At 36.1% G+C, this 25,267-nt stretch overlaps 1 protein-coding gene across 3 annotated transcripts in view; it reads right to left on the bottom strand.

The window, feature by feature from the left end:
* Window positions 1–25,267, bottom strand: part of MECOM (MDS1 and EVI1 complex locus) — a 192,328-nt gene that overhangs the window by 72,587 nt on the left and 94,474 nt on the right. For 2 of the 3 annotated variants that reach the window (XM_044081889.1, XM_044081887.1), the window contains exons 7-9: window positions 21,634–21,684; window positions 13,378–13,465; window positions 5,867–5,893 (exon numbers count right to left, since the gene is read on the bottom strand). In XM_044081889.1, coding sequence (XP_043937824.1) covers window positions 5,867–5,893; window positions 13,378–13,465; window positions 21,634–21,684 — 166 coding nt within the window. The remainder of the gene's footprint in view (window positions 1–5,866; window positions 5,894–13,377; window positions 13,466–21,633; window positions 21,685–25,267) is intronic. The other variant, XM_044081888.1, reaches the window with a different exon arrangement.

Raw genomic sequence — 25,267 nt, forward strand, 5'->3', positions numbered from 1 at the left:
CTAATTTATTGATCAGTGTTTTGTGTATGACCCTGTCAAATGCTGAAGTTAAATCTATATAAATTATATCACAGCACAATGTTTTATTCATAGCTGTTATATTGTTATAGAACATCATGTTACAGGTGGTAATATATCTATTTTCAACATATGCATGCTGATATATGGTTTCAAGTCCAAACCTTTCCAATTTGGGCAATAACCTATCCAGTATTACCTTCTCCATTACTTTTCCACAACATGGAAGTAGACTTAAGGGTCTGTATGCCTCTTGGTTTGACCTACTCCCCTTTTCTTTAAAGACAGGGTTAGTAAGTGTATGTCTCCAATCTTGAGCAATCTCATCATATTTATATGACTTAGTAAATAATACATATAATGGTAATGTAACTTCTTGCTGAAGTGTTCTCAAGTCATTACTATTACTAATTCCATCTCCTCCCTGTGCTTTGTTTGAATCCAATTTGCATAGTTCTTTTTCAATAAAATCTAACCTGATTTCAGTATCTGAGGTTACCTGGATGTCACTAGGGCAATTTATCACCCCCTTTGTGAAGCCAAACTGATTTGCATAACATTTTGTAAATATATCTACAATCTGTTGTGTATAAGAATACATTTTATAATCTACACACAACTAAAAAAAGTGTATGTCTTTACTCCTTTCACATCTTATGTATCTATAAAATGGTTTCCTATTATACTCAGTATCTTTATATACATTTGCTTCAAAATTTTCTTGATCTTGTCTCACACTATTTATTTATTTATATTTGTTGACCGGGAGTGTCCGACTGGACGTAGGTCCATTTTCAGTGGAGGCCCGGGGAGAAAAGCTCCACATTTAAAATAAACAGACAGTAGTTACATTGGATTACATAGCGATTGACAATTTACATAGCAATTACTTACAACATATTTACAGATGAAGAACATAGTACATCAGTAGACAACTAGAATCTTTATCTGTGAAGTACATAACAGACATTAACAAATGTTACAATAAGAAGTTCCTGCTGTATAATAAGTACTAGGCTTATGAGTATCTGAGCTTGCTATAATCAAGTACTATGTTTAATGTGCCTATCTATCTTCTTTATTTCAATTTTCAAAGTTGTAGTTTAACCTCTTTTCCATTTCTAATATTTTTTGTCTTTCACTTTAATCAAGTATCTTGTTCTCAGGGAAATATACCCTCCTGATGTTATATGACTAGATCCTGATGTTAAACATTTTTTGATTGTTTTGCATTCAATGCCTCTTTCAAAACTTTTCACATTCCTTCTGCAGTTTTTCCACTGAAAGCATCATTCTAATTATTTTTACATAGTGACTGTTCTACTTTTATATAATATGTTATTAATCTTCTCTGCATTGGTTTAGATTTCAATTTGAAAGAATTATCCAGCAACAAATTGACCTTAATTACCCCATGATCACTGCACATCAATGGTGGTAAAACTTGAATTGAAGTAACAGTAATTTATTAGGAACACAAACAATGTCCAATATGTTCTGTTCCCTGGTAGTTTTTTTTTTTTTTACAGTCTGAAACAATTGTTGTTCCTGAACATTCCTTACTAAAGTTGAATCAATATTATTCTAGTCTGTGTCTGGTAAATTTAAGTCTACAGTCACTATTATTCTTCCCTCTGGTGTTTAACATAAGAAATGTATGAATTTATGGACCTCCCCTATCAACTTTCAACTTTCACTGTTAGCTAAGTATTATTTGCTTTTCTGTACTTTAAGCACCACATTTTAAACTCACATTAACACCTCTTGGAACACGTCTATGTATTTCTTGCATGATTTTTGCTCAGATTATTTTTGTAATGCTTATGATAAAATGCCCAGTTTTCCTAGAAACCACAGTGACAAAGAAAACAAACATCCACATATAAAACCTGGGTGACATGTCTGCAAAGACTCACTGGATGTGATGGTAACATTAGCCAGGCATCTCTGTGTAAGTGGATATGACTGAGGACTATATTAAGCCTTACTCTTCAAATACCACTCAAAACATTTTACCAGCCGTTTTTGTAACATATGACATTTTGCTGTGCCCAGTATTTTTCAAGAATCTCACCACCCTGTTTACTTTTTTCCTTAGGTTATTTATATTTCAGTTATAAATTTGTCCAACTGAGAGATGCTCATTTCCAGTGGAGACAAAATGAGAAACAGGTAATACAAATTAAGTCATACAATACATTACATTAGGATAAGAGGAGATAAGGCATCCTTACTTCTATACCAGTGTACTGGTTTACACATATCCTCTCTTAAAGAAACACAAATGCATTATTTAACATGATTTTACCAAATCTGAAGTGGTAAACAAAAGGAGCTGCAGTTATTGTTCTCCCTTATTTTAGGCAAATTTAAACATATGATTTAAAAATATATAGAACTCAATCATTTTGAACTGACTCATTTTCTTAAACTGATTTTTAATACAGACCAGTTTACTGAACCTTTTTCTGTGAATTTATGTATCAAGTGAAAATAATTTCTCTGTGTAACAGTGTGTAACTTCCTTGTATTCCCGAGGCCAGCATGTTTATTCATTAACAAATTAATAATTATAATCTATCTCCTGCAAGCTGCAGCCCAACTACCAATACACCATCCCAATTTTCTGGCTGATGTCTTAACTGTGTCCTCAAGGCTTTTCAAGTGAATTTGTGTCATCCTAGTGTTAACATTTTTGATATCACACATCAAATGCACCCTTTGTTACGCTACCATTCTGCACGACCCATTCTCAGTCGGCAATTCCTCCATCATTGTTGTCTCTTTTCTTCTTCTTCTGGTGACAGAACTCTTTCTATATCCCATCTCATCTGACATTTACTGCCAACAACAACTCAAGCAACACGTGCAATGATGTACATTCCACTTCCACATCTAGCCTAGCATTATGATACTTACAACATTTGAGTTTGATGTCACAGAACACTGGCTAGTGGAAAATACTGGAAAAGAGAGTCCAGCATTAATACTCCTGAATGCCTGTAATTAGGGAACATGCCCTTACTAAATGCAGTCTCAAAGGAAGACCTTTATCTGTAAGTGAGTCTGGTTAAAAGTATTCTGCTGAGGTAATTGCAAATAATCACATATGCTGCCTAAGTCACAATTTCTAAAGAACACTGGGACAGAGCTCTGAAAGAAAGCAACCGCAGAGTAAATTATAATGTTTCACTGTATTCATCATGGCAGAAAACTAAAATTTCACCTGCATTGGCACTGGTTAATGATTTTATTGCCTTCTCGGGCATTAGCAGAGGATACCAAAAGATGGCAAGCTTTGCATATGGAATCCAATCAACCTAATGCTTGAACTGCCTATGTACATCCATGCAGTAAAAACAGTATATGCCTAACTAGTATAAGTGAACTGAGTCATTTAAATTAATTTCAGGGACTATCTTACATGTGAAGTAAAGGTTAATCCACAAAAACGCATCTCTCTATGAAAGGAGGTGCAAGAAGGTTTTAAGAGAAAAAAGATAGTAATTCAGTATCTGTAATGTGAAATAAAGTCTTCCAGGACAAAAATGTCAACTCTGTCAAAGCAGCTGGTTTAGGTGTTGGGAAAGTAAGTTCCTTCAGCCTAAATTAAATGTCCAGTGGCAGAATGAGCACAAAGGTACCTTTGAAAAAAAAAACGTATTAGAAACTTTAAGAAAGACCAGGGACATTGAGTCTTCCCTAGAATAGAACTTAAAAATAACATCTTGTATTAACCAATTCTGAGCGATAACTCTGAATATTTGGAATCAGTGCTGAAATGGAAAATCTGTTCCATTTGTACCTACAAGCTTTTGCTTGGTAGGTGGTCTCTGTGGTGATCAAGCAACAGACATTACCCTATCAGAAAGAGAATACGAACCTGGTCATCCAAGGAATTAAAGCATGCAGCTGACTTGAGTGCATGGAGATACTGATTGGTTCTGCCAGACTGATGAATAAGTCCCCTGTGTGAAAAGAGTAAACACTGGGGCATATAGGAGAAAGGTTTATAACATGAGCTATCAGTTTCACTTAACCGTAAAAAGATCTATCAGTGGCCTTTGCCTTGGAAATGTAGGCCTTCTGAAAGAACTTATCCAACTGAATGAAGGTATGACCTCTGGCAAGAAACTCTCTGAGACACTCATGTGAAAATGAAACTGTTGGCTAGACCTCAGTGCTTGGACTGCTCATTCTCCACAATGCCCCACCACCCATTGGTAAACAAACCTGCTGTGATAATGGTCTCAACAGCACATGAGTCTCCAGAATATATCTTTTTCTAGTCAGTAGTTGGGCTGAAACTGGCAACCATGCTCCATGAGAGTTTTATACTTTTGATAATTAATGGTCATAGTCTCAATATTATCAACAATTAGAAATAAGGTTGGAGACCTTCTCAGTAAAGGAGGAGAATTAATTGTTGCAATAGCATACAAATCATGCACTGAACAGTAGTTGGGGATGCCTCATTACCAGTGGTGGTGGGCTACTTTTCTATTAGACCAAGGATCTTGACTTTGATCTTCTTGGTCGTTTTGTAAAGTGTATAAGGATCTTGAGTAAGAGCTCTTAGAGCTAAATATGACGGTTCCCTTGATCTAGGAACCTTTTCATTTATATATTTTGCACAACGAACCTATACTTTTCACAGAAAAAGCATATTTTTTCTCACACAAATAATAAGATGATGACAGTTACTTGGAACAGGAAAGTTCATGTAGATGCTGTTCTAAACGGAGAAGGTTCTGTGTTGTTAAACAATTTCTAAGAGCTTTGAAATGTTGATGTTTGACATTTAACACAAAATGGGGCAAAACAAGGTGTGCCTGACAGCAAAACAATTTACACACACAAACACACAGATATATATATATATATATATATATATATATATGTGTGTGTGTGTGTGTGTGTGTGTGTGTATATATATGTACATATATATATATATATATATATAGCATTGTACCTGCTTACCACAAGCATACTTACTAACAATCAAAACTATCTATCTATATATATATATATATATATATATATATATATATATATATATATATATATATAAAGTACTTAAGGTTGACAACTTCTGTATATCGATTAAACCAATGTGAAAGTCTGAATAAGAAAAAAAGAGTAGGAATTTTTCACCAATGAGAGGCCTAGAAAGCTTCAGATACCTTAAAACAGTGTTTTTTTCCTGTGGAGAACCAATGGGTAGAAAAGAATGAATGGAGGACACATTGTATTACAGGATGGTAGAAAGAGTTAGCAGCATATGGAAGTTTTGTGTGTTGAATGCTCTTATGCATGAAGTTTAAGTCGTGTCAGTTCAAGGTCTATAGTAACAGGTCCATTTGTTCATGTGCTTTAAGGAAATATTGACACATCATGTTGATTACAACAAAGCAGTTAGATTAAGTAAATGTTGGAAAAGGTACCAAGTAATATTATAGTATCACTTACAGACTATGGTATGCAACATAAACGGCATACATTGCATCTTTCTCACATTTGTGTTTGTAAGGTAGATCTAAGATGGCCTACAAGTTACTTTAAAAGGTGTGGATACTGTACAACCCTACAAATAAACCAGGAAACCAGCAAGCCGCTATTAATGTGCAAGTCAGACCCTAGCTCTATTGATATTGCAGTGTAACATGAAGAAAACACTTTTAAGATTATTTAAATGCACTGATATTACTCAAATCACATAATAATATATACTACAGAACACTCCAGTTGTAATGTAGGAGGAATTGGTCATGCCTCACTTTTTGTAGAATGTACTCATTCTGTGTGCCAGATTTTAAAATACATATTTTAATATAAGCAACAAACTTACCCATGTTCTCTGATCAGGCATTTGGAACTGACAGCAAAATCAAAACACAATAAAAATAATTACTCTTCAAATAAAATATCCCGGATTAAAAAAAGTTATCTAGCTAAGAGATTAACATATTAAAGGATATAAAATAATAGTTAATTAAGAACTGCATTCATACTAGGTATGAGAGTAAATGATTAGAGTACACTACTGAACATGCAGAAAGTAATGGTTTAAGGCATCTTTAAGGCAGAGAAGTGGTATGCATTCCAACCTGTACAGTACACATCTATTAATATGCTAGTTTTATAAAGCAGCACTATGTCTCTCTTTAGATCTGGTTTGGATAGCTGATAGCAATGCAAATCAATATTGTCACATAAAGAGATAGTGGTAACATTAGGCAGTGCTGTAATCAATCATAGGAGACTGTTACTGAGTGAAGCAGAGAAACATATAACAGCAAAAGGAAAACACAACCTCATCTATTTGAAAAACCGATTAAGCAATTATCATCTTTTTCTATACCTGAATAAAACCAGAGCAATGATCTTGGGCAGTAAAACTCCCTCAGAGGGGGAAAAAACTTACCTCTGAGGCTTTTCTCTATCAAGTAACAGTACTTTTTTCAGATGCTACTCAACTGTCTGATAAACCCTACTGTTTACAAATTTGTGAATTTGAAATCACCATACTGTTAATATTGTATGCAGTTCTGCACGTGCAGCTGTGACCCAGAGTCATGGATGAAAACTGTCCATGGTTCAGCCCACCCAGTTAACAAATACAATAAAATAAATAAAACAAACAGACTCACCTGTCAGCCACTGAATTTGAGACTCTGCCATGACTACCCAAGCATCATTGCAGAGCAAGGGTTGGCCCTTGATATGAGTGCCAAACAAGCCAGAGTAAAAAACAAAGAGTTCCTAGGTTGACTGTTTCAAGAAAATGTACCAATGCAGGAAGAGCTAGAGACAGAATATTAATGCCCAAGCTGCTGTCTGGGTACATTGAGCTGGCCAGGTTTACAAGGCTCACACAGGAAGAAATGGTTTCATGCTGTCACAGAACTTTCTGCTTCAAGTAGTTTACTTTCTAAATCTCACCACTGCACTCATCTTTAATAAGTACACTTGGTTTAATTTTTAATTTCTTTTTCCTGAAAGTAGCCCATAAACTTCTCTTGCACAGACACTGTTAACCTCTAATCAATACATTATTGCCAAATAAGCCTACTGAGATCAAGTTTTCTAACAACAGACATAAAGAAACTGTGATAGGCAGATGGAAGTCCAACCCTCCCAGTGGCATGCCCTGCTTTATGATATAGCTCTGACAGATCTGCCTCTTTTCTAGACTCTTTTTATGATTACCTTGTGCTATCAGAGCCATGAAGTTTGACTGAGCACTTGGGAAGAAGGCAACCAAGAGTTCATCTCAGACATGCATGGACAGAACCTATCTAACTGGCCAGTCTAGGGCTTAAGTCATGGGCAGAGAAGACTTGCATGCCATGCAGTGTGACATGATACATGATGGCCACTAAGGTGCTATGAGGGTCATAAAGTTATGGGAATTGATTCAGCCAGAGGGACCAGGTACAAGTTGCACTGCACATAAAAGGGTAGTTACCATCCTTGACCAAAAGCCTGGAACTAGAAATCAACAAGTGTATTATTAATATTGCAATTTGTATATGGCTACTTAGATCTTTGGAGTTAACATATGAAAGTGTAAATGCTATACACAGGAAACATTTAATATCTGTGCTGCCAAGCTCTTTTGGTAAGTTTACTATTGTTACATAAATAAAAGTCTTTTTACTGATGTACAATTGTAAATATTGAAAGCACAAACAGTTATACTACAGTATGCAGGCAATACACTTATGTATATATATATATATATATATATATATATATATATATATGACTTTTTTGTATGCCACTGAAAGCAAATACAAAAAAGCTTTAAAAACAACAAATATGATATTTTAAGCAAACTATGATCACTGGGTTATGAACAAGCTAATTTGTATCTTGCTGTATTGCCTTTCAAGAACTTTTTTTCTGGCATTAGGTATGGGTTGACTAAAGAGTTTATTGCATTAACTTAGCTTGATACTGCCAAGATTATTATTTATTATAGCTCCAAAATGTTTGGAGTCTGTAAGACATCTAGTGCAATTGGTTATTTACAGTCCATAACAGAAACACTTATTAGCTGTGCTAATCGTGAAGAGCTGCAATGTAATAATGCTTTTCAGCCTTGCGACATAATGTTATCTGTACAGCAACAGGCATATAAATGTACGGAGAAGGATCTTCTGTACTAATGACTAATACACTGGAGTTAAGAATGACATGCATATTGTATAGACCTTGCCAAATGTTTTTTTTTTTTTTGAGAACTGTCATATTGTGCTAAATGTATTACTTAGTAGAAAATGATTTTGATTTATTTATTTAGGTAGTTTAGAAATCATTTTTTATATTTTAAAATCAGATGTTATACTTAACAGATTTGAATCTAGGACAAAGCATAAAAACACTGAAATGCATCTGAAAAAGAAAAGAAAAGACGTGGAAAAAGTATAAAAAATACAGCTTTGTTTGTCTTCATGAATTCAATGAGTGCTCACTCACCATTATATGCAGGTAATGTGAGCAAGAAGCATTCAATTCCATTTAGTCTTGGCTCAACAACAACCACTTACTACAATTCTACTATTTTTACCAACACATTTTTCTCCAGATGCCTTTAACTTTGCAATTACCTCTCGGAACAATACTTTAATTAATGTGATGTCACATACAAAACTGTTAGGTGTAACTATTGACAGCAATCTTAAGTTTGACCTACATATCAGCAACATCATAAAAAAAAAAAACTAATCAAAAATTGGGCATGATGTATAGGACTAAGAAATTCATCTCCAGCTCCACCAGAATAACCCTTACCACCACCTATCACCTACCCTCCCTTCTATATGCTTCACCTATTCTAACCAATCTTCACTCTTCCCTCAAAGCAAAACTTAGTCAATGTTGTAATAAAGTAGTTACATTTGCCACAGGGCAGACCCACTACTCTCACCACTGAATTGCTCTCAAGTTCCTAAGTTGTCTCAAACTACTCCACCTTCTCACCTTTAATCAACTAACATTAAATCACAAATTACTGCACAACTCCTCATTTTCACAAACTACATAATCGCTACTTCAACACTGTATTCCATCTCGTGACCTACGCTCCTGTTACAAGTATCTTTTATCCATTTACAAACCTCAAAGATCTAACGGGGTTAGTCTGTACTCTCACTGTGTTGCCAAATCATGGAACAGCATTCCAGAAGCAATCAGACTTGTACACCACTGCTATACCTTCAAGTATCGGCAGAAAGAACATCTGACCAATAACTGGATCTGCCCATGCTCCTTGTCATCTTAGTACTCTTCTATTCCCTTCTTCCACACTCTTAATAGACTTTTTCTTGATATATCCTACTTCCCTTCCTGCTTTACCTACTTTCTAGCCTCACCTGTCTTTAATTCCTTAACATTCTAATGTCCTTTCTTTATATTCTTACACTAACCTTTCTCTATCCCAGAATGTGACTGAAATGTACTATCTAGTTCTCCTGCCAGAAAGAGTTATGGCTTTTATGACCTATTACTTATTATGTTATATATTTTTCATGCATCATTATGTAACATGCACATTAGGAACTCTCTTCTCCCTTGTATATAATGCACGGGCAACTTTATTGCTTGCCTTTATATTTTGCTTATTTTGTATTTCACTTATTGTACTACTTTACTGTCTCAATATCTGTAACCTTTGTTCACTTTAATTCTCTTTATGTGTACTGTGGAACTTTTCTCCCTGGGCATCTGCTGAAAATGGGCTCATACCTAATTGGACTTTCCCGGTAAATAAATGTCAAATAAATTAATAAATAAAGACATTTTGCTATCTTTAATACATACAGCATGTTTGTTTGTGTCTTTCGGCTTTTCCCGGTTAGGGGTCGCCACAGCGGAACTCCGGTCCGCTATTGATTGGTAGTTGATTTTTACGTGCCAAGTTACCAGCCCTGATGCACAACCTTCAACAAAGGTATGCCCGATTCACGCATGTCTCCACGCAGAAGATGCTCTAGCTGAGAATCGAACCAGACAGCGTCTTACTGTGAGGTGACAACGCTACCGCAGCACCAGCACTGTGGGTAATTTAATACATACAGCATGTATAATAAAAAATTATTATCACATAAGCAATTCCAATGCATTTAATTATATATATTAACTCATTTAATTTTTACTTTATCTGTTAGGATAAGTGAAAGGGTCTTTATTGAAACCTTTCCAGCTACAAAATGAGACACAGGGCCAAAGATAAATAAAATATGTGTATGGATCACTTACTTCAGCCAAGCAGCAAGCATATTTTTTGGAGGTGAGAGAAAATTAAGGTACCTGGAGAAAACCTATGAAGACACATGATGCACTTGCAAAACTCCACAGATACAATAACTACAGGTCATAACCATACCACAGACCCTGAAAATTGAGATGAAAATCTCACCAATAAGTTTCTATAGTGTCCACACAACAAAGTTAAAAGCTATAAGGATAGCCCTGGTCACAACTCTCAACTGTATGTATTTTCACAGAATTCAGTATTTTTGCCTCATATTTCTGGTATGTCCTTCATAAAAGTTGTGGTTTTCTGGCAAATCACTGAGGATAATGACACATACTTAAATTTAAGACTTCATATCCTTTAGAAAATGTTTGTTAACACAAATCATTTTATTCTATCAACTTTTTAAAGGATCAATAAGGTTTTGTCCAGATTTCTTCTGCTAAGAGGCTGAGAGTATGGTTTTGTTATTCACATTATACTTAGCAGAGATACTTGTGATTTTGAAAAGTGAAATGCATAACCTGTTTGCCTAAACAAGTCTAATCCTAAAACTTTTTGTTTTGCTGTTACTCAGATTCCATCTTTTTTAACCTGCACTTTTGTGGCCATAACGTTTGCTTTTATATCCTCTCACAGGCCTAGCCTCAAAGTTTTTTTTTTTTTACTTATAATTCCAGTGTGTTTGCACAATAGCATAAAAGCAGTCTTAGAATTCCATCTACAACGTATTCCAGAGTTTACTGAAGTTCTTATGACTGTACATGTTATCTTATTCTAACAACTTTCTGCCTCCTTGCAATGTGTCTAAGATCATAACAGTCCTTCTATGTGGCACATCTCATTACTAAGGGTTTTGCATCCAGGAAGAAAGAGGTCATCATCTCTCTCTACTCTTCCCTCATTAGACCAATCATAGAGTATAATGCCCCATTTGGCATGTACCTCACTAGACACACACAACAGCTGGAAAGGCCACACAAGAACCTCATGAAGAGGATCCTAGGCCTTAAACACATGTCCTACGCAGACAGACTCAAAAAACTCCAGCTATTCTCTGTCTTATATCGTCTACTAAGTGGTGATCTCTGCTTGACTTACAAAGCCATGTCTGACCCAACACTGTTAGAAATGCTACATCTAAAGAAATCCAAATCCCTTTGCACCACACACTCCGGAGGCCTCAACCTCATTACCACAATCAACAGAACTTGCTGGAGAGACAGGCTCATAACCCAGACACTGTCTATGCTCTGGAATAGACTTCCCACACATGTCAAGCAGAGCACTTCACTGGCCCTCTTCAAGAGAAATCTTGATGAGTGAATGGGAAATAGAAAGTTCACCCCATGGATCACACCAGTGGCTCTACTTGATAGAGGGACTGGGAACTAATGTTGGGTGGCATGATGCCAGGGCACTTCTATGGGCTAGGCTTGCAAAGGCTCCAGGGCCATTAGCCTAGTACACACCTATGAACCTATACATGAGAAACACTTGTGTTTCAGTATGGGCCTGGCAGCTCTGTCAGATATCACATTTAATACACTAAAAGCAATTCAGAGAGTTTTTGGAAAGAAAAATGAGCCATAACAACAGGACCACATTTTTTCTTCTTTTGCTATGGCATAAAGTAATCTAATCATCTGGCTTGAAATTCTATTGCTGTATCTTTTTTTCTTCTCAGTGTGTATTTACAAAGTCTGTCATGTGTACTGATAAAAATTCAATCTTGCAACTCTGAGAAAATCACATAAACTAGATAGTGCACCTAGGCTGCCTGTTCATGAAAACAGACTCTTGTGTCTTGGGGGCTTAGCTAATTAAGAAGTAATCAATTAATCTACAATTGTTTTTCAGTTCATGAACCATCTACGTGCTAAGTCACAGTGGTTATTCAAATCAAAGTTAGCAGCAGGTGACCAGGAGAGCTGCATGGGATCCATAATAACTCCAGGAAACATGAAAGATTCCCATGATGTTGGTGTAAAACATATAAAACAAAGTCCGTTCTTTGTTGTTTAATATATTCCTAAATACAATGTGCAATTTAAATTTTACTAGAAAATAGAAAACATTTGCAACCATATGGTGGTTATTTTTTTACAGCCTGCAGAATCTGCCCAATGGCTCTCCCTTTCTGTATCCAATCCCAGCCATCTCATTCCTTTCTCCTTTGTGTGTGTGTGTGTGTGTGTGTGTGTGTGTGTGTGTGTGTGTGTGTGTGTGTGTGTGTGTGTGTGTGTGTGTGTGTGTGTGTGTGTGTGTGTGTGTGGAGGGGGGGGTTGATCCCAGTTCATCAAGTAGGACCAAAGGTGCTATGGCCCATGCATTTTGTGGCTAGCCAGCCCAATCAACCCATTTGTTCTCCTCAGAGGTAAAAATCAGATATTAGAGGAGAGGGACAATCTGTCAATCCTGCAGCCTCTTCTAACTTTCTTCTTGTTAGCAGACTGCATTCTCCACAATTCCAGCTTTCAGGAAGTTTATGTCTGCATCCATACATGCAAACCATCTTGCCTAAATGGTGCAACACTGAACAGTATGGCCATGCTAGGCTCATTGCTCTGGATGATAATCTCATAGGAGTTGCCAGATCTGCAAGCTAAATCACCTTCCTCCATCTGCCAAGGTTGGGTGAACCAGTGTTAACCACTCACTTACGCTCATAAGCCTGGCCTCTCCAGCACCCATGTCACTTACCAAACATGTCATCTAGGTTATAATGAATGCTTTATCTCTGTATGTTAAGGGGCCAGCCTCATTGCATAGCAGTAATTGTGAACTAATGATTCACTTCAAAATGATAATGGTATGCCAAGTAAGAGGAGATACTCAGCATGATTTTGGCTATAATATATTATCATTTTGAATACTGTCACTCCTTTCTGAGCTTCAGCAAATATGCTTTGTTGTCAGAGTGTCATATCATTATAATAATTCTCCTCAATGTACATTGTCAAAGTAGATAACTTTATGGAAAAACAGCCATAAGACATCACATACAAAGCATTTTAATTTTCAAACATGCAAACATGTTGTAGTAGGAAATGGAAACTTTCTAAAAAAGTACTTTGATGTCTACATGCTATACATACCTGAGGATGAAACAAAAAGCCTGGTGGAGGTCTGACATATTTTTCTTTCAGGGCTTCTAGAGGGTCATTTAATTTTCTTTTTTCTACCCTGTGATTGGAATTTAATTAACAGATATTCAGTTGGAATTAGAAAAAAAACAGCAACAAAATCATTTTCAGTAATATTTTGGAGGAATAAATATGGATAACATAATGCTGAAAAAAAGCATCAGCTGAAATAATCATTTTTTTATTAGCTTTCATAGAAAGAACCCAGACGATCATTTGTTCTCATAAAAATCAAACACAACACTTACAAACGAGCAGATAAATTTTTATATTACAAAGAAAACAAAAAATGAGACAACTCAGTGCTAGTATACAGAATTCATAAACAGATTATCAGAACTGCACTGGATGCAAAGTAATATGCAAAGCACTACTTGGTCATAAAGTTCTTTTCAGGAAGTAGTTGGGAAGAATAACATTTAAATCACCTTGGGATAATGCAGAGAAGCAAAACACAGTCTGACATGTTTCCTTTACATTAAATAATCAATATGATTTGCAGTTTCAGAACAGCTCAGGAAATAACTGCTCATGTATAAATTAAGAGAGCGGTGCATGTCTCAAAACTATAGAAACAAAACACTGAGTTGTAAACAAACTGAATGATTATTATTATTATTATACTGTTAAGGGGAATACAATTCCCTCGGTGCAGACCAAACAAATCACTTTTTTCCTCATAAATGTATTACTGATTTTTTTTTTTTTTTTGATAATTTTATTATTGATTGTTTTTTATTCCCAGCCTGCAGCAAATCATTCTGTGATGGCTTGATTCCTCACTTGCAAATGTTGCATGAGAAAGAGCAGACATACAAAAAAGTTAAGTCGTTACTGAACACTGGCACTTAAACAAAACGTTTTTTATTTCAATATTAAAAAAAATTCAAAAGATCTCAATAGTATAGGTCTCAACACTGCTCTGTAATACTCCAATGGCTGCATGCTCTGTGACTGATAAGTATCCCCTACTCTAATGCTCAGTGGTCTATGTCTTATTTTCTAATATGATTAATTGCATCACAGAGGTTCTAATATATATATATATATATATATATATGTGTATATATTTGGCTACATCTAAACATGGTGTGTGAAGTACTAAGACTTCAGTTGCAGAGGTTACTTTTTCATTGAATGCTATCAAGTTCTGAAAGTAAGACTACCCCTTTAAAATAAGTATGTACTAATTTTGATCTAGTACAAAAAGGTCTCCCACTTGTTTCGGAAACAGATCTTTGCTCAGCATTTTCATTAGATTAGAATACATGTGCGAAACTGGTTGGTCAGTAATTACCAAGGTACTCAATATCTTCTTTCTGCGCAAAGAAACCATAACTGCTTGTTGACACACTTCTGGTATGTACCCATGATGCAGTAGCCTATTAAAACATATTCTAAGTGGGTACAATCTATTAAAAAAAAAAAAAAAAAAAAAAAGAATAGTCTCCTGCATTACAAAACACTAATGTAAACGTCAAAGACTTGAAGGCTGTATATAATGGACTGGGTTGCTAGGTTTCTGCCATAGCTGTAGAGCCTTTGAGTGTAAGATGGCTAACATTACATACCTAAAAGTCTGTAGGAAAGGAATAAATTTAAATGACTGGGTTAGACTATATTAATTAGACTACAGCAGCAGGGTCGTGTTACCTAAATTAGCTTAATTTCAGTAAAGACGGGCACTAAATATTCATATATCTACTGGACACTACGCTTTTTCTCATATAGATGACCTAAAATACAGATAAATATATCAGTAGCAAAGAATGCATGCAATAATATAAGCAAAATGAAATAATTCTTAAACAGAGCATCAGGTGCTGTTAGGAATGCAAAAGAAAAGTCTTATTTACTTAGGTGCATAAGGTTAGGCATTCCTCCCATTTTGTAAGGGCATATTTTCTAGTAATATTATATTAAACTCATTAAAGAATTGAGAAAGAATTAAATATTCCAATGTTCCTTCTGGGGATCTGTAATTTTACAAGAACCTTTAACACCCAAAAGTACACTGTCTCACTGTCTTGGACAAGTTTAGTAGTATATCATAGTTACTGAAAGGCATACATACAGCCACAGACAGAGAAAAAGCATAAACATAATGAAGGTTTGTCATCCTGCATACAGTATGGGCACATGCATTGCAAATAACCTATGGTGATCCCACCAAGAAGTAAGTTATATATCAGCCCATTAGGAGAAGAAAAGATAATGTCAACCACTCCAAACATAGAGCAGGAAACGCCTCACAGTCACTGCAGGCACACGGCTTCATGGATTACAGCTCCTTTGTGGGCAGAACAACTGTACAATCCAAATGCAAGGAGGGACAAAAAAAGAAAGGCCGTGCTTTTATAAAAAAACAAGTGTGAGCTTGCCTCTTTTGTGTTAACTGTCTGTACTCCTAATGACCACAAGTGATGACAAGCGGTAGGTAACCTGATTATCAGCAACAGATAATGCACTCATTGCTACGGTCCACCTCTTACACATGTAATTAGTGCCCTGTATAAAACTGACCATGTCGGAGTAGAAACCCTCCTTAGGCTGCTTCAGACATGAGAGCATAAAAGTACACCTACTAAATGCATGTATTTAAAAAAAAATGAGTTGCATTATAATAAACCCAGGTTGTAAAGAATGTCACATAGCAGACAGCCAATAAGAGCAATAATCAGTATTCTACATTAGGCTTAATACCATAATCCCTGGCTGCACCTCCAGACATATGTTGGAAAGATACACTGTGGATGGCGATTTCAACACTCGACCAGGAAACCACTCCCCATAATATTATTGGTACATATGATAGCATCTTTAAACTGAAGGAATTGCATTCTGTACGAATTTCCATTGTGTTTTTTTCAAGATATGCAGTTATTATGTGACATTTTTAAGTTCACTGCACTTAAAAAAAAAAAAAAAAAAAAAAAAAAACAGTTACTTGAATTTGTTCAACTGAATGGCAACATTCAGACAGCATTAGCAGTTGTCACCCAGTTCACAAAATTATCTTCCCAATAATATACTGCCATACAACAACATGGCTATTTGTAAACGATTTTTGTCTACAACCTGTAACAATGTGATTTTGCACCACATGACCCTGTTTTTGGTTTGCTCTGATGGTCATCCAGACTTTGCCTGAGAATGCACCATACGGATCAGAGTTCTACCCAGATTAAAAAAACACATCTATTTACTTTTGATCATTTTTCCTAGTATTAGACCTCTGGACAAAAGTGTTCACCTTGATTACCCTAACAGCAGGGTATTTATCTTTTATCTCTCTCTCTCTCTCTCTCTCTTTATATATATATATAGATAGATAGATAGATATAGGGTTCCACTTGAAAACATCGAAATTTCAAAATATCGAACTTCATATGGTCGAGACCATATGATCGATATTTTGAAATATCGAACATTTCAAGTGCAACCAAAAAAAAAAGTTTAAGAAGAAGTGTATACAGGGGGGAAAGCCCCCCTGCAGCCCCCACACCCCAATACTTTAACATTCCAACTCCAAGATCGCACTACAGTGGGGTAAAGGGAAATCTCTCGTTTAGCGCTATATGCAGAAGCGCTAAACGGGAGATTTCCCGTACCCTGTCTGCAGTGCCATCACAGAGATGGCACATTCACAGTCACAGTCTGCAGGGCACCTTACTGCCCTGCAGAAACACTACTTTTTTCCATGTTTACTTCCCTTTTTCTTCCACTTGAAAACATTGATCTTATGAAAGGTCGATCATATAGTCTCGACCATATAACATTCGACCTTTTAAAAGTTCAATGTTTTCAAGTGTAACCAGTTATATATGCATACACATGTTAATCAGGTAAGTGCATTGGTCTGAACACCATTTTCAGACATTAACCTGGCCAGATGGCAAATAAAAAAGAAAGTGTCTTACAGAGAATTAAAATGTAAGAAACAATAACAATACAGGCACACATTACAATAATAAGAGCTACAAGACAATGTTGCACGGACAAGTTTATCTAAATAATGTTATGGAAAAATAAACAATAGTAACTGAGTGTTAATCAAGTGACAATCAAAATAGATTATTGATGATTAAGCATAGTGCTGAAGTGGGAGAAAGTATAGCTAGATATGTTAGAAATGGAGGGAAGAAGCGTGATGAGACTGAAAGTAGTGAAAGACAGATAAGAGTTTAAGAGTCCATGGCTATTATTGAAAATGGAATAATCATTGGATTGGCAGTAAGTGAAGGCCCGGGTGAGGCTTTGCCCAATTTAGGATGTCTAGATAGCTGGGTCAGGAGTGTTATGATTGTTGCCTCACATAAAGAGGCTTCCCTAGAAGATGAAGCCTGAGTACAGAAGACTCCACAAGCCAAGGCCAAATTGGAATTGTGAGGGTGCCTTTGGAAGTATTATGTTTGGCTATATATATGAATTTCAGAATAAGAAGAAATGGAGGAAAGTGTATAGGAGTTCTGGTGCCCATTTCTAGGTAAGTGCAGGCCTGGGAAGTCCTTCCAGGGGAGAAATGAAGGAAAAGAAGTTGATTTACTTGGTACTGACTCTAGATTCAAAGAACTCACAGCAGAGCTTCCAAACGGTACTTTAATTGATGGACCACCAATAAGGTATCGGCAAGTAGAGGATGAGGTTAGTCACTAAAAAAATTAGCTTACCCAGACTGCATCTGGCAGTCAGAAAGTGTTTTAAGACATAGTCATTTCCCATATCCCTTCACTTCTTGCTAGAGGACTTAGGAATGAGTCCACCCTACTCTCTTTGTTTATATACCACACTATTGCCATGTTGTTGTTGCTATGGCTGGCTGCAGAATCATGCAAAAGGTAGCCCAAGAATAACCACCTTCATATGCAGAACATTTAGGTGCAGACTTTTCTCTAGCTGTGGGGGAAAGCCTTGTAATGCCTACACTTGACAATTCATTCCCACTCTCACCAATAACTACACAACACATACGGGACTGTGAACAGACTGGCCATAGTTAGGTTTGAAGTGTGAAGTGAACATTTCAAATTCAACATGTAAATCCTGTAAATTCTGATGTCAAGAGATCTGCTAGCTGGAACCTCTGAACTTTCTATATCCAGTGTAGAAATCTCATGCACAGTCTAGAACAGAGAACCATGTCTACTGTTGCTGCCTTTAGCCTCTATGCTCCAAGATCCAGGCTGCAGTAAAGCTCTGACTGTCTGAGAAAGAACAATTAGAATTGTCACTTTTTAATGAAAGGACCCCTTCCACGCCGAGATGTGCTCTGTAGGATAGTCTGTCCAGAATATATTAAATAAATATTGGCATTTGAAAGGGCTCAAAATGAGACTCTGCGGTGATCTTTGTAATTTCCAAAATTTGGAAAAGACTCACAGGAGACTCCCAAGTAGAAGTCATCCTGTTCTGTGCTAGGGGTTGCTAATGAAATCTGCAAACACTTTGGGAGGAGGGTGCTGAGATCAAATTAATGAGTTCACACCCTATAATGGATGGCTCCTACTCAGAAATGTAGAAACCTCCTTGATACTTTGTGTGGATGTAGGCAGTTTGGAAGTCCAAAGAGTAAACCAGTCTCCTCCTGACAGACAGGAAAAGATGGACAGCACTATGTCCAGATAAAAGGTTACTTTGGAGATAAGTTAATTTAGTCTGCTCGTATCAAGTATAGGCCAGAGCTCTTTTGTCTCTCTGAGAACTACAAAGAATCTTGAGTGCTACCTGGATCCATTCTGGTCTGGCAGGACTGCTTGCTGGACTCTTTGCTGTATAAGGTTTGATACTTATTTTGTTTATAGAAGTCTAGCAAGAGGACAGTGTCTGGCAGGGGATATGTATAGAAGGGAAGTATACAGACTCAAAATATGACTATACTTGTCTACTTTTTCTTGTATGATGGCCAGCTATACTTCAAAGTGTATTGATATATAAAATCTAACTACCTCAAGAGTGGGATAGCCCAGCAAGGTTTCTGGTTTTAGACTGCTGTTCCACCAGTGGAGATCTGTGGTGCCCTTGCTGTTACCAACTGTTCTTGCCTCTAGGCTGGAGACCATTCTCAAAGTTATTGTAGGAATACTGGTTACCAAGTGCCTAGGTTGTAGGTAAGTACTTGGCTACCTGCCCTTGCAACCCACTGTAAGCCTAGTCAGTTCCCTGTTTTGTGTTTGAATTAACCTACACTATTTGATATTAGATTTCCCTTACCCATCCCTTGGTCAATAATTATATATTACCCTTAATAAGAATAAATGGGATCATAACACAGATAATTTAAGAGGACCCATGTATGGGATAAAACATTTAGGGATCTCTCTGTTCATTAATATCACAGAAGACAGTCCTGGGATTAATATTATGTTTCTCGAATATAAATCCAAGTTATGCGGATGTGGAGTCTGTTCCAGAGCAACAGTATCCTTTGTGAGATAAAGCTGTCCCTCCATACCACTCTGTTGATGTTGCAGAAGAGGTTCAGATCCCTAGACAGAGTATTTCTGATGTCATTTGACTTGCTTCCAAATTCCAGATTGTTCTATATCTGCTAGCCACAAAAAAGCATAGCTAATCTTTCCTTTAAAAGGTGTTTTGCAGTATTTGGAATTTCACATCAACAGACATCAGGGTTTTATCCCTTTAATTATCATTAAAGACTAAAATTGAGTGTAATTTGTTCATATCTACTATGACTATAACCTTAGCAAAGTATGAAGAAAGCAAACGTTTAAGAGTACGATGACAAAAAGTGCCAGGCTAGAGAGATGCAGAGAGAAAATGTTAAACTGCCCACAGAAAGGACAACTAAGGCATAGTTTACTCATGAAAATTGACTGTAAGCAGCAAACAAGGCACACAAGAGAAACTGCAAAACATTTCTCACAAAGTAATGTAATTTTAGCTTGAAGTAGCTCAGGGCCATTTATTTGCTGCTAGCTCAATGATTGGTAAAAAAGAACTGGATAAGATGGTAGTTTACATGGTTCTGAAGACACTTAACCATTAAAATCTTTTTATTGCTACTACTGTAGTTGCTTTCTCAAGGGTGTACTGACAATTGATAAAAATCATGGAAGTTTGCAGAGCAGTATGGGTAATATAGGAGGACCTAGTAGTCGGTTTCAGTTGCCAAGCTAAAAGCCTATCTTTAATGCTACAGTTATAACAAGGCTGGATCGCCTCATACCAGAGCATTACTTTGTAGGCAAACTACTGTGACTGTCATGTTAGTTCTTTTCAAACTGGAGGAACGTTTCTTGTGCCACTTCGTTCTCAGATCTGTCCTAAACCAGGTAACATTGTTTACCATTGTTTGCCTGCACAGTGTTGTGCATATCTTGTCATCTGTATACCAGTGCTTCCTAAAATCTGGTGACTGCTACAAGAAGAGAGAGAACGAATTTGAGATAACTTGTACTTGCCTTGCTTTGATTATATAATTATATGGACTTCCCTTAACATTATCAATTTAGAATGTGTCCACTACTACACTGACTCACCTTGCATTTATACTGCAGGCCTATGTCACATAATCAGAGTATTCACTATAAATGCATATTCTTAAGAAGTGAACTGAATTTTTTCTCCCCTATCCCCTATGTAAACAACCTCTGCCTGGTAATGGCTGTTGCTGTTACCATTGTGTATAAATCAATCAGTTGTTAAATAAATAAAACTTTAACAGAGAAATTTGAGGGGGGGGTATTTCTTGATTTGCACAGTGCAGCTTACAGCACTGACCTAGCATTACAACCACATCCACTCTTAGTTATAGCATTGTACTGTAAGGTAATTCCAATACAAAACCAGTTCCAGGTGAGTAAAATCCTACTTCTGTACAGAAAAAGTTAATAAAGAAACCACCATGTGGACAACATTTTGCATAAACATTGTATTATTCCATATGCATGAAAATGCTTCTTGATATCAAACACTAATTAAAAACATATCACTCTAAAACAGTGGCAGCTATGGCCACATATCGAGAATGAATCAAGCGATCTCATTTTAGCGGCCATTTCAAGTAGCATATAATGGATATCTGACATAATTAAGAGGGAACAGATGGTGAACAAATAAATAAATAAATAGAAAAACAGAACATGTATAAGCTTAGCAAACAAAGCAGTTCTGTTTAAAAATCAACAATATCACTGGGGAAGCGGGAGTGCTAAATTTATTTACTTGTTTGTTTGATTGCTTGTTTACCTTTCATTATTAGGAAAGTCTGATTGGCCAAAGGTCCTTTTCAGTGAAGGCCTGTGGGAGAAAATATCCATAGTTCATATATTTTCAGAGTCACTTAGCATGAGTTAACAGTAAAAATATACAATACAACCCTGATGTATAATTTAACGGGCAATCACCTATAATACACTGATGTATAATTTAACGGGCAATCACCATGTTAAGTACACTGTATAATACACTGATGTATAATTTAACGGGCAATCATCATGTTAAGTACACTGTATAATACACTGATGTATAATTTAATGGGCAATCACCATGGTAAGTACACTGTATAATACACTGATGTATAATTTAACGGGCAATCACCATGGTAAGTACACTGTATAATACACTGATGTATAATTTAACGGGCAATCACCATGGTAAGTACACTGTATAATACACTGATGTATAATTTAATGGGCAATCACCATGGTAAGTACACTGTATAATACACTGATGTATAATTTAACGGGCAATCATCATGGTAAGTACACTGTATAATACACTGATGTATAATTTAACGGGTAATCACCATGGTAAGTACACTGTATAATACACTGATGTATAATTTAACGGGTAATCACCATGGTAAGTACACTGTATAATACACTGATGTATAATTTAACGGGCAATCACCATGGTAAGTACACTGTATAATACACTCATGTATAATTTAACGGGCAATCACCATGGTAAGTACACTGTATAATACACTCATGTATAATTTAACGGGCAATCACCATGGTAAGTACACTGTATAATACACTCATGTATAATTTAACGGGCAATCACCATGGTAAGTACACTGTATAATACACTGATGTATAACTTAACGGGCAATCATCATGGTAAGTACACTGTATAATACACTGATGTATAATTTAATGGGCAATCACCATGGTAAGTACACTGTATAATACACTGATGTATAATTTAATGGGCAATCACCATGGTAAGTACACTGTATAATACACTGATGTATAATTTAATGGGCAATCACCATGGTAAGTACACTGTATAATACACTGATGTATAATTTAATGGGCAATCACCATGGTAAGTACACTGTATAATACACTGATGTATAATTTAACAGGCAATCATCATGGTAAGTACACTGTATAATACACTGATGTATAATTTAACGGGTAATCACCATGGTAAGTACACTGTATAATACACTCATGTATAATTTAACGGGCAATCACCATGGTAAGTACACTGTATAATACACTGATGTATAACTTAACGGGCAATCATTATGGTAAGTACACTGTATAATACACTGATGTATAATTTAACGGGCAATCACCATGGTAAGTACACTGTATAATACACTGATGTATAATTTAACGGGTAATCACCATGGTAAGTACACTGTATAATACACTGATGTATAATTTAACGGGCAATCACCATGGTAAGTACACTGTATAATACACTGATGTATAATTTAACGGGTAATCACCATGGTAAGTACACTGTATAATACACTGATGTATAATTTAATGGGCAATCACCATGGTAAGTACACTGTATAATACACTGATGTATAATTTAACGGGCAATCACCATGGTAAGTACACTGTATAATACACTGATGTATAATTTAACGGGCAATCATCATGGTAAGTACACTGTATAATACACTGATGTATAATTTAACGGGCAATCACCATGGTAAGTACACTGTATAATACACTGATGTATAATTTAACGGGCAATCACCATGGTAAGTACACTGTATAATACAACATACCTTTATAGAACATTCAGTATTGTTTTACAGATCATGTTTCAATTTTAGTACAAAACAGAAAATAAGGTATATGGATAGTTTATCTATACAGTTAAAATTCCAGTTGATATACGTAGCCACACAATTATTATTATTATTATAAAAGTGTGACGATTCTTATATTACTTTGATCTGGCTGCATAAGGAGGCAACTTAATAACACAAGACTGGTACAAGGGCAGGACCATTTACTTGCAGGTACGTTTTCATCAAGATTTTAAAATTAAGATGGGACACAGAAGGTTTCATAATGCAGCTGTCACAAGTATAAGACAATTGTGTTGATATGCATGTCTTCTATGAGATTTTAAATTGTAGATAGAATGACATATTTTGTTGGAGTGGAATTTCACAGATTAGAAACACATATGCAGTAAAGACAATTGCCATTGTGATTTTTAGATTTTTGAGTGAGCACTACCGATTGATTTGATGAGTATAGATCTGTGTAGAGAGTGCACCACATCAGTGATTGGCTGCTGGCAGGGTATATATGTCTGGGGGCAGGGTGACAGGATGATGTGGGCAGTCGTAAAGAGTGTGTAAATTAGTTTAGTGAGCACTAAGCAGTAAATGGCAGAAGTGAACGTCACTGTTTGATTAATGTGGTCACTTGCAAACTTTGGAATTTTATTATAATTGTTCCACTTGGTGAGGTAAGCATTGGCTCTAGGTGATTTGGTCACATTGACTAATATTACTGATGTGACATCCTGACCCCATGTAAAAATGAGGGGAAAAGGGGTTGGTGATGATGATTATGTTCAGGTACTAATTTGGCTAGATGAGAGGAGTATAGGTTAGTGAAAACTGATAAGTAATACAGGACTCAGGGAGCAGACAGACCTCACTCATAATTGTACATGCTGTTAGTAAATTTTTTGACCTAAATGTTGGATGCGCTATTTGAACATTAAACTATGGTGAATTATTATTCCCAGTAGTTTTGTATTTTGTACTAGTTAATTCTAATGTTATTGGCTGATCATATTGTTAAGCTGCAATTCACTGTTTGCCGGGTTGCCAGTGAAAATACCATTAGTTTAGTTGCTTTTGGATTTAGAAGTACTTTTGTTTGTTCAAGTCAAATTTAATTTTTGTATAGCAATTCAGTAGGACAGCTTGACGCTGTCTGATTGAAGATGTTGCAGACTGCTGAGTCATCAATATATTGGATTAGACCTGCTGGGTAACAGGCTGCATGCATTTTATTTATAAATATATTTTAAAGTGAAAATGTACTGAAATTGAACATTCTGGCCCTCCTGCTATTATTTGCTCTGGAGCTGACAGCTTCTTGGCCAGTGTGCACACTGTGTTTGAGGGATGACATAAGTTTTAGACTGACTGAATGGTTCTGAGGCTCAGTCCTTTGAGTCCAAGTAACAGTATTAGATGTGAAATAGTTTGTGAAAGTTAGTAATAGTGTTTCTGTGCTATGGCCTGGCATAAAGCTATGTGTTTTGGAAACTAACTTGTTCTCTGTTATGTAGTTGGTCAAATGTAGGTGAATGCATTTTAAGTACTTTAGATGAAAGGGGACAAGATTGTTTAGGTCTGGAGTTTGCTCAATCAAGAGATTTGTTGCCATTTTATAAGAGAATATTGGAGGATCCTTTCCAGATTATGGTGACTACTGCTTTTGAAGAGAGCAATTTCTAAGTATAGATAAAGGGAATGCAATGGTTTCTAAAGCTATTTTGAAATACTTGACTGGTAATAAGTTATGAACTAAGTTTAAGATATGATACTAAGAAAATCAGCTGCATTGCCTCAAGGTGCAATGATAATGAAAACTGCTGTCATGTG

Source organism: Protopterus annectens, chromosome 8.part1 (assembly GCF_019279795.1).
Source record: "Protopterus annectens isolate FY-2018-M chromosome 8.part1, PAN1.0, whole genome shotgun sequence".
Lineage (NCBI taxonomy): Eukaryota > Metazoa > Chordata > Ceratodontiformes > Protopteridae > Protopterus > Protopterus annectens.